The following is an 11,010-nucleotide window of genomic DNA, read 5'->3' as shown; positions in this document are numbered from 1 at the left end:
CACAAGTACTGTGGTACCAAACACTGAAAATTAAAAATATCTACAATTTGTGTATATACACAGTACTTGGTCTAACTTAGTCAAATTTTTGGTGTCTTGGGCTCTCCATATATGTGTGTGTATATATATATATATACAATTCATTCATTTCATGATATCAATGGAGTTCTCTTGATATGAAAATTACAATTTTTTTCCCATTGATAGGTATGTTCTGAATCTGTACTACTTAGTAATCATTTGTACACAATAATCACATATATCACATAAGTCACAACACTCAACTCAAAACTGAGGAAAAAAAAAATACCGAATCCATATTTTCAAAACTCCTAATGTTAAAGACTTTATTCCACATCGGAACCGAGTGAAATATAAGCAAAGATATTCAGTCCCTCTTACATAATTAACGTATTTTCTAGACCTAAGATTATAACCAATGACAACGGTTCAAGAAAAACAAAGTCGTGAGGGCCTTTGACCCAAAATTGACAAAATCAATTTGTAGTGTTTGAGGTGGATTTTCCAACACGTAACACACAAATGTGGGGCCCGCCCTTCGGCCGATTAGTTTTCAATTAGGTATTGTCTAGACTATCTATATATAATGACAAATTAATTTGTCTGCATTTTCAATTGAATGTGTAGACACATGTGCAAAAGCAAGTCATAGGCCGCTCGTGAGGGCATGAATCAATGGACATGTTCTTCAACTTGAAAAGGTCTTGATGAGGAAGGATGGTTTTGAGTATTGAAAGAGGCATTTCTCTAACCATGACAAAAAAATCCTCATGAGATTTCACATTTCAACAAGAAAAATACAAGAATACTTTGACCTAAATTTAGTAATTAACAAAATTTTCTTGAGGAATCATGTTATAATGGACCCCATTATAAAGTTAGTGGTTTCAATTTGTCTCCATGTTCTTGGAATCGCTAATTTTTTTTTTCTAGAGTATACAAACATCTAGTGTAAATGTCTTGCTAATTAGAGATCCTAGGAGGTCATCACATGTTTTGATACCACAAATATTAGGTATGTATGTAGCCTTCTTATTTTAGAAACAAATTAGGAAAACTTAATAACCATCCCCAAAGAGTTAGCTAGATTGAATCTTTCAATTGAAACCTTAAATTCGACTCGTCACATTAACATGTCAAATGGACTCGAGAGATTCTAAGTTCGATTCTCACTGAAAGTAATATCCTTGTAGCCACATGTATATATGCACGGGCCTAACGATTACTGTTTAGGCACATATTGAATGTCCAAAGGACAAGCTTGTATATATTGTCGTTCTTGGTTACGAAAAAAATATTGTGGGTTATGAAGTTATTTAAGGAGATTGGAGCGATTTAAGTATTCAAAAATCTACTTGAAGTAAAAACACACGATGACCTTTTATAATTTGCTAAGAACTCATGCAATCGGTTTGAATCCAAATATCCAATTTACTAATACAACCAATGTTTTCATGGATGAGGACTTTGATTGAAAACAAACAAATATAAAATATTTAGAGATGAGATTAGGTTTAAGCCCCCCGTATTTTAGTACATGGAGGAAGTGTTTTAAATTAGAACAAAATCAGAAGAAAATCTTCAATCAAAGAATGTCAAAGATAAGATGCAAAGTCAATTTCATAGATAATGTGGAACTACTTATAAGGTTAGGTAATATAAAAAAATAGGGTCCTAGAAATAGGTGTTTAGGGTTTTAAGAATTTGTCATTAAAATGCTAAGAGACATGGAAGGGATAGGGTAGAAGGTTACAAAAAAAAGACACTTCACTTTTGTTTTCATACAAAAGATTTGTATGATTCTTGTGAACATGCCCTCTCACCAAATTGTCCTTTTCTTTGCAAAAAATTATTGGGCCTTCACATGAAATTAAATGTTGAATATATATATGGAAAGTTTACTTCAACAAATTAAGGTTAAATAATGATCACAAAACATAGATCATTCAATCTCTATTTTGGTAGATGTGATTATAGCTACTTCAATGGATTAATTTTTTTAGGGTCTTTTTTCCTCTCTATTATCTAAGGTAATTACATCTAAAATTAATATTAATTTTTATTCCAAGCATTACTGGACAATATTCCTTAATTTGGCACCTCGTACATTCCAAGTAGATGAGCTAAAAAAAACAACTTGTCTCTCATCAATATATATATATATAATTATCTTTCAAAATTATCTTTTATGTTCTTAATTATTAAGTGAGAGTAGTTAATTAGGCATACCTCCAATTAGTTGTAGTCTTTGTATATTTGTTGAATTAATGTTGGCAAATGCCTAACCCCTTTGAAAATAATCAGCAGCCTAATTAATTATTCAAGGTCAGCCAAATGACAATCAAAATCACTATGATTAAAATATAATTTGGCTACAAAAGCATGAAGTCATATAACATGTTTTTGTTTTCTAAAACTTTTTGTATGATTTTCAACACATTTTTTATACTGATTATTAATATATTGTGGCTGAGGTCAATAATCATCACACCTTAGGTCATTCAATTCCAGTGATTAATTATACTACTTACTTTTTATCAATGGATGGCCTAGCTAGAAAATTAGATGTTCAATTTAACGTGGCAATTTCTAGGGAATATTATATCCAAAAAAAATTAACTTTGAAGGGTATTAATCACTTATATTATTAATTTATAATGTCATTGCAGACCAAAGAAGTGTAATAGATCAATATGAGAGCATCTAATTGAGCCCAAGTTCTATGCATCAATGGGATTGAATTGGGTAACCATTTGGGTGATAACTTAGTTGGTGGAATATCTTTGGGGTCAAACTGTAAGGACTATGGATGTTCTGAATTCGATTCCGATCGAGAGCAATATCCTTGCGGATATCTGTTGAGTTTTGACCAATCATGTCAGTTGTCTGGTGAAAAACTTATGTGCACGCGGACCTGACTACCCGAGTTTAGGTCCACAACAGATGTTACTAATTCAAAAGCATGGAGTGGAATTAAAGGTGAGTCTAAGCATGTTGGCAAACTAAGAGTAATACTCTTGTGGCCACCTGTTCGACTTTGACCTAACTTATTTAGTTTTCAGGTGAGAAATTTTTGTGTATGTACGAGCATGATAACTCAAGTTTAGGCTCATATCATATTCACAAAGGACAAACTCATATGCGGCTGAAAAAAATAATGTGGCAAACTGATTAAATAATAATCTATGTTGCAAAATGTCCTAAACTACTACGCAATTCCTACGAAAAAAACCTACTATATTTGGGCCCCACAAACAAAGATTCCAAGCCACATAACTCATCATTTTCTCCAATTCTTTACTGTTCTCTATTAATTTCCTATATATACACACACACGCACACATATTTCCTCATAGAGCTTCTTCTTTAACACCCAACACATCATTTTCTTCCAATCCATCCATCTTGTTCTTCCTCTTTAGCTCATATGGAAAACTCAATGAATTCCGCAAGAGAAGGAATCTCTTATGGTGAAAGAACAAGTGATCATGAGTCTCAAGATCTGGAGAGTGGGTGGACTATGTACTTTGAAGATTTCTTCAACAATAATAACAGCAACAATGATCAAGAGATTGAAGATCTTGATTATTGCACTCATGAAAGCTCCTCTCTAGTATCCGACGCAGCTTCTTCGATCACGAAAAGATTTACTTCTAATGATCAGCAAGATGTTGTTGGGATACCAATAATGGAGCAACGATCATACAATAGATCATTGAGCTTCAAGAAGAGAAAAACTAAAGGTGGTTTGGTTGATGATGCCTTGGAAGATACTGCTAGTTCTCCTGTCAGTAGTCTCAAGGTCAGATTAATTTTTTTTTTTTTTTTTTTTCAATAATCTTTCTGGGTTTTTATATTTAAAGTCAACTGTTAAATGGGTTTCTTTTTGTTTAATGTTTCCGTTTTTGAATTGTATTATACACAGGTTTATAGCATGATGAACAAGTTGGAAAACCCAAAAGAGAAACACAGTTTGAAGAATTGTATTCAGGTAAAAGCCTAATCAATGAAGTAGGTCTTGTGTCAATCCTCAGTGGGTGGGTAATTGTTCGACCCGAGTTTAGACCCAACTTGATTGTCCAAAGAACAAGTCTGGTGGTGTCATTTTCGGTTTTAAAAAAATAAAGTAGCTGCATATTTAGGGTTTGGTCATGGTTTGATTCTGTCTCCTTTGTTGGTTTTTGGGTGGTGGTTAATTTTCCTTACCTAATAAGGCATAATTGGGCTGTTTTTTTGTAGGAGAAAGGAAGCACTACTTCAAGGAATATAAATGTCCATGGGAGAGATAGTGAGGTCTCATGCACAGAATTGAAGAAAAGGGGTCTTTGTTTAGTTCCTTTGTCTATGGTACTCAATCATCTTGGTTGAGCAAATTTTATGTTTCTTTTTCTGTTATCTCCCTAGGTAGCTCTCTATGAATCATGACTTGTAGCCTTAATTCCATGAACAAATGATGTTGTTACTGCATATATATTCATGTATGTATACATATAATGAGATTAAGACCCTTCATTAAATGGATCATATATATTTCATTGACAAAAAAAGAATTGCTCTTTGCTCTTACATTATTACAACACTATGGATTTCTTACATGGTAAGGTCTCCTCTCATATCAATAATGAAAAAAAAAGTCACTAATAAAAAAAAGAAAATTATTTCAGGCTTTAACCTGAAATGGAAAGACGGCATTTTGTGATATACTTCACATGCACACCAACTATACCCATCAACTTTACGCACTTGAAATTCAATAGGTGTAATAAAGAACAATAAAAATGGGGCCCACACATTTACTATGGGACCCGCTATAGATTGATATAAGGGAGATAATATTTTGATTACATATATGTTAGGTTCATTTGTATATAATGACCCTCCCATATGAGGGTCATTGCATTATTTTCAAGTTATAATACACTAAAGTTTTTATTTGAGAAATAAAAAAGTCTCACATTATACATGGATGAAAGAGAAGATGAATAGTTGTTATTAATTAAAGGTGTGGAGAAAGGGGGAAAAAAAATAGCCCCAATTCCATTTAGACTGAAAATGAATTATGTAAATGCAAATTAAAGAAGAAATTGTAAATTTTTGTATTTTCTGTAACGAGTAATCCATCGAGGAGGAAGTCTACCTTGAGACCCACCTCTACATGGTAAATTTTTGACGCGGAATCTAGTTCTATATCACCCGCGCCATGTACCTATATTCAGGAGTCTACAACGCAAAAGCTAGCGCTATATCACTTACGCCATGTAAATCATGTTACTCAATTTAGTGAGAGATCGAACCCATGACCTCGTGCGCTGCTTGACTCTATAGTATGTTAGGTTGAAGAAACTCGTACATTAGTCTTTATATTATCTATATATACATACATACATACATACAGAGTATATAATGTTGTGTCTCTTTCAAAGTGTATCCTGATATATCACTATCATTGTTATTGCCCTACGCACGAGTACATGATTGAATGATTTAACTAATTCAACTCTTATAGTTCCTTCTTTGGACTGCTCTTCTTCTTGATGGCAACTGTAATTACATATATATAGTGTTAGATATATATCATGCATCAAATAAGAAAATAATTCAAATTTCACAATATGTAAAGATCAAATTTATGCTAGTCTAAGATACTAATCACATAATGGAGTATACATTTTCCGCTCACAGATTAGATGCAATCTTACACGAGTAGAGATGTAGTTCTTCTTGATTTTCCCCTCACTTATTTTTGTGTGAATTTTTTTTGTTAATGAAAGATATCACATGGCGAAGAGCCGAAGACGGAAGACGATGTCGAAACTTTTCTGAATCTCTCCTTCCTACTTCGCTCGCCATCTATTTGCGAAAGAAGACGAGTACAATCTCATTTTGTGAATTTTTTTTACAATAGGGCATATAGCTTTGGACACCAAAATGACTAGGGCCGGCCCTGAGTTGACACATCGTTGATGACCAAAACCTTCTCAAACAACATACACTTCAACATTTCATTTCCTTCCGAATTCATTTGATTCAAAAGAGAAGAGCAATCCAATGAAGCAACATATATTGAATTTTCTTTTTGGGGGGCCAAAAAGTGGCATTTTGGGAAGCTGAGGAGACACTATACATATAGTATTGGGTATTATTTTTGACTCCTAAATATGTTTGGCGTGTAATTTTATAATTTCTTATAATAAAGAAAGGAGTGTTGGTGGGTGACATTTGAAATTAATGTATTTGTTGTATAAGAGAGGAATATTCTTGCCTCACGCTTTAACATTCTTTGTATCAATTCCTTCTGTGAGAACGGCCCTTACTTTAATTGGTAGTAACAATTTTTAGGGGTTAGAGACTTGTATGGTAGGCACCCTACAGAAGCCTAATGATTATATTTCTGTAAGACTAATGCATTGTTTATCCAACAATAGGTCCCATTCTTCTACTCTTTTTCGGGGATCGATCGCTATTCATGGCTATTATCTTACCACTTGAAAAGAGTTGGACCCAAAGCTTTATTTATGTCCCAATCGATCTTGATTCAACATTACAAGTACATTGATATTGCTCCAATAACCGAAGAGTTATTGCTTTGGTTCGGTGTTGAGTACTACAACTTAAATATCATCGGTAATGTGAGGTGGAACTATTGTGGTCACCCGCTGTGTTTTGATCCAACTTACCCCGCCGTTATACCAGGATCCTTAAGACCGCTGATTCTACTATTTGCAAATAATGACCCTCTTTGTTTGAGCATTTTGGCACTCCTCTTCTTAGTTGGTGTTATCTTTGCATCAAATGAACCTACAATGCAGAAAAAGGAGGAGGGAATCTAACACATCCCCACAAAGAGTTTCAGAAAGGCATGTCAAAGAATGACAAGCTTAGCATTCCCAGAAAATCAAGACTGTTAAAAGACCCATTTCATCATTCCTGTATTTCCATTCAATATGGGTATTGACATTTTTCCTAGTGATTCATTGGGGATTATTCATAGTGAACCAAAGAGATCAAACAACGGCATGCTCCTGGTAGCAAGAGACGGGCTTATTTCTTCTCAGGAAGCTTCTCTAACAACTCGGGTATCACCTCGAAAAGATCGCCAACGAGACCATAATCGGCTACCTGCATTCAACAAAATTTTAAGTCATAAGAGAACGTACACAGTTGCATGCAGTAACAAAGGACAGAGCCGAGAAGAGTGAAAGAAGAAGTTCTACGTAGCGTACAAGCAGTAAAAGAGGCCAATCAATCACCTGGTTTTTCCTTTACATGGAAGTTTCTTACAATTGAAATCCATTCACTGTTCATTCCCTGTAAATTAACTTATATTTTCAAATGATTGATTTACAAAAGAACAGCCACCCTTCTGCAGCGTATTTCAGGACTCCTTTCATCTCCAATGTAAGACTCATCAAGTTCAATTCATGTGTTCGTCTATTCGATTTACCAAAGAAAGGAAAAAAAAAATATAAGCCTAATCTTAGCCATCATGAGTATATTAGCTGGAATATGGTATCAGCACTACACAGTCCACAAACAAGGCCATGAAAGGTATGTAACAGAAACACTGAAGCCGAACTATCAAAGGTGAAAAAGGATTTATATTTTCACCTGGAATATAGGTGCATCTGCGTCTTTATTTACAGCAACTATGATTTTGGAATCCCTCATGCCGGCTATGTGCTGAATTGCTCCTGAAACACCGAAGGCCAAATATAGTTCTGGGGCAACAATTTTTCCAGTCTGACCAACCTGATAAATAAATCAGTCATAATCAAAGACCAAGACATTAACCATATAAGAACCTGAACCAACATAGTATGCTTTCTATAAGACTTGCAATAAAAATAAAGAACCAAGATCTTTTCTGGTTCATTATGCCCTTTTTGGGTCAAGGTGATACCATAGAAATAGTTATAATTCTTCCTAGGGTCAGTTCGTAAATGATCAAGGTATAGTATCTCACTCATCCAATTATCAGAAAAGATTCTCATAGAAGCATTCATTCAGTGAGCTTGCATTGTTCAGGTTACAAACTAGGAAGCTATTTAATTGTTGAAACATAACAAAAGTGAGAATTTACTGCCTTTAAGTTTTGCACTTGATCTGTCCATTAGTTCTCATTATTATTCTTTTGTGAGCTTAGTCCAGAAGGGTTTGAGAGGGTTACAGTAGTATTCGACCTCATTAAAGCATTGTAGTTGGAAGACATAATTGGAAAAAAAAAGGCAATGCAATCTACTATAGCTTTTTATAAGCAAGAGCTTTCTTATTTCAAAATAGTCACTTTTAAGAACATAAGAAACACCATAAATAAAGAGGCCTTCGTCTAATATTACAATGCCATAAAAATTAACATATTAAACTTGAAAGTTTGAAAGAACCAGCACAGAGGTTACCTGGAGCTCATTTGGAACAAAACTCGCATCAACAGCAGCACGAGTTGCACCAACTAAGCAAAAGCGCAGAAAATTAGTCAAAGGATTATAACTCAATTAACAAAGATATAGTCATGGACCACAATGGGATACTTCCATCAGTTTAAATTAGAAAATCTGAAATTTATACAATCTATACGTTGAAACTGTTATGACAACATAATATGTTCCAAGACATGATTAATATGATGTCCCAGGGATACCTGCTGCACCAAGTTTCTCTGCAAGCTTCTCTAACATTTTAAAGTTGTCAGCACTTTTAAGACCTCGTCCACCTGTGACTACAATTCGTGCATTGCCAAGATCAGGGCGTTCCGTATCCTCAGACGTGAGCTTTACATATCTAGATTTACCAATAGAATCTGCAGAAAAGATATCAAGATGAGAAATAGGAAGTACTTAGCTAGATTCATTAACCAAAACTAATTAATGGTCAAAATTGTCAACAATTGCAATTCAACAATACATATAAGGCAAAAAAAAGTACACAAGGGTCAGCTCCTCCTATTTATCGCTTACCACTTTCTTTCTTTTTTTGAATGAAAAAATTTATTAAAGCACCACGAAGGTGCAACCCAGAAAATTACAGGGAGGATAACTTCATAAGATCAAAAATGTTCCCTGAGTAAGAAAAACACCATGATTTAAGGCAGTCAAACCAGCAATCTATGAAAGTGTCTAAATTTGTTTCGATGTTGTTATCGCTTACCACTTTTACAATTCAGATGCAAGGCACAACGAGCCAACAAAAACTTTTGTCATAGAAGAAGATAAACAGACCTTTGTCAAAGGTTGAGAGGTCCACCTGGGAAATAGAAGCCACATTAGATTTGGAATCAGCAGAGTCAGGGGTTACGGGAAACGATGTGGCTCTAATGGTCAACATGCAAGGAGTTGTGCCACTGTATCGAACAGTACAAAGGGCATTTCCAGCATATATTGGCCTGCCACACGAAAGAAAGAACTTGATAAAAAAGCAAATAAAATTTCTCTTCAAGACATTGTCATACATAAAAGATGGTTCCATATGCTTATGATAGACGTTAAGCCCAGATAATACTTAAGTTTCTTTTTTGCTGTTTCTTTTAAATTGCTTGGATATTGTAACTACTGTTTTCTTTACTTCATGATTTTCTTTAGTTTATACAAGTACTATTGTCAATGTTTAGATTCCAAAAACTGGCTTTCTTGTTGCCAATGTTCAGTATTCCCATTTGAAATATTTCACAAACATTGAAGAAAAGAAACTGAAACTGATTTTAAGTGTATAACAACCTTCACTTGGTAATCTAACTAGCTTTCAATCCACCTATCATGCCTACAAACGCTGATGATAGTGGGAGGGTGATAAAAAAAAACCTAGTGCCTTGTCGGCGACTACAGTTATAGGCATCACGGAGATGATTCTCTGTTTACTATTTTTTATGTACAAGTCAAGATGATTTTCAAGTAGATCAAATGCTCAACCCATAAGGCTGAAGTGGCTAAGACTTCCAGATCAAAAAAGAGTGTAAAAACAATAGGGTAACATAAACAGAGAACATGTAAGCACCTGACAAACTGATGAGACCCAGAAATATCAGTAACATCAGTAATTGGAGAAACATCTAAAAGGGCAGCTGCACGAGGCAGTATATTTTTCCCAAATGAGCTCGAAGCAGCCACAACATGTGAGTAGTCATCTCTTTGCTGAACCAAGTGGACTAATTTAGCCCAAGGCTCTGCCAGAGGATACGCAAATGCATCTGAATCAGCTACAAGCACCTATACAAACATTGAAAAATATGAATTTAATAACACAGTGTGTCACTCAAAAAGAACCTACGAGTTCAGGTAATATATGATGATAAAGAACAAAAATCTAAGGAACTTAATATATACAGGAGGAGTAAAGTAAAAGCAAAACACATTCCAATATGCAACAACATTACATAATCACTCTAACAAATTATAAGAATAAAGGAAAGAAAATTTTCAGAAACCTGAGAAACCGAAGGATGGCATGAGGCAGCATGTTCCGCAGCTTCCTGCAGGGAAGAACCAGACCCTGCCAACAGCATAGTAATTGAATTTTCCTCACCCAATAACTTTGCAGCCTCCACTGCACTCACAGATGGGGCCTTTACAGAACCACCCTCATGTTCAGCTAGAACCAGTGTGCTAATCTACACAAACCCAATACAAAGAACAAAAGAAACAAACAAAACAAAAGAATCAGATGTACAAATACTAACATCCCATTGAGTCTTCAATCCCAATTCATAGTTATTCACCCAAATTTGCAAATTCATAGCAAATTTTTTTTAAAATTACTTCCCCAAAGCAAACAAACAGTATATTGAAGAGCAACTGAAGCAATTCCTATATACGCTATCAGTTATGAACGTATTTGCAGCTAAAGAGAGAAACTTACAGATCTTGAAATCGAGTTTGAAACGGAGAACTGAGAGAGAGTTCTCTTCGCGAGAGCTCTGAGCATTCCGCGTGTAGCCATTTCCGAATGATGATGTGGGATATCGATCCAACTCTGCAATTCTTTTTTACTACGTCAAAT

The 11,010-nt window shown here is 34.7% G+C and overlaps 2 protein-coding genes across 4 annotated transcripts; one reads left to right on the top strand and one right to left on the bottom strand.

Moving 5' to 3' along the window:
• Window positions 1-3,372: 3,372 nt before the first annotated feature.
• Window positions 3,373-4,568, top strand: LOC119989869 (vascular-related unknown protein 4-like). 2 transcript variants are annotated; one of them, XM_038835607.1, is made up of 3 exons: window positions 3,373-3,823; window positions 3,947-4,012; window positions 4,261-4,568. In XM_038835607.1, the coding sequence occupies exons 1-3, from the start codon at window positions 3,449-3,451 to the stop codon at window positions 4,387-4,389; spliced, it is 570 nt and encodes a 189-aa protein (XP_038691535.1). In that variant the 5' UTR covers window positions 3,373-3,448; the 3' UTR covers window positions 4,390-4,568. The 2 variants fall into 2 exon arrangements, with proteins under 2 accessions (XP_038691535.1, XP_038691536.1); XM_038835608.1 differs by lacking the exon at window positions 3,947-4,012.
• Window positions 4,569-6,868: 2,300 nt separating this feature from the next.
• Window positions 6,869-11,004, bottom strand: LOC119989372 (electron transfer flavoprotein subunit alpha, mitochondrial). Of its 2 annotated transcripts, XR_005465806.1 has the most exons (9): window positions 10,870-11,004; window positions 10,439-10,621; window positions 10,009-10,220; window positions 9,237-9,400; window positions 8,660-8,818; window positions 8,418-8,470; window positions 7,630-7,770; window positions 7,245-7,452; window positions 6,869-7,140 (listed from the first exon to the last, which is right to left on the bottom strand). XR_005465806.1 is itself a non-coding variant. In XM_038834850.1 (8 exons), the coding sequence occupies exons 1-8, from the start codon at window positions 10,948-10,950 to the stop codon at window positions 7,063-7,065; spliced, it is 1,071 nt and encodes a 356-aa protein (XP_038690778.1). In that variant the 5' UTR covers window positions 10,951-11,004; the 3' UTR covers window positions 6,869-7,062. The 2 variants fall into 2 exon arrangements, 1 of the variants encoding a protein (XP_038690778.1); XM_038834850.1 differs by lacking the exon at window positions 7,245-7,452.
• Window positions 11,005-11,010: the final 6 nt, after the last annotated feature.

This window comes from Tripterygium wilfordii, chromosome 21 (genome assembly GCF_013401445.1).
Source record: "Tripterygium wilfordii isolate XIE 37 chromosome 21, ASM1340144v1, whole genome shotgun sequence".
In the NCBI taxonomy this organism is placed as follows: Eukaryota; Viridiplantae; Streptophyta; class Magnoliopsida; order Celastrales; family Celastraceae; genus Tripterygium; species Tripterygium wilfordii.
This window is presented reverse-complemented; position numbering and strand designations above follow the sequence as displayed.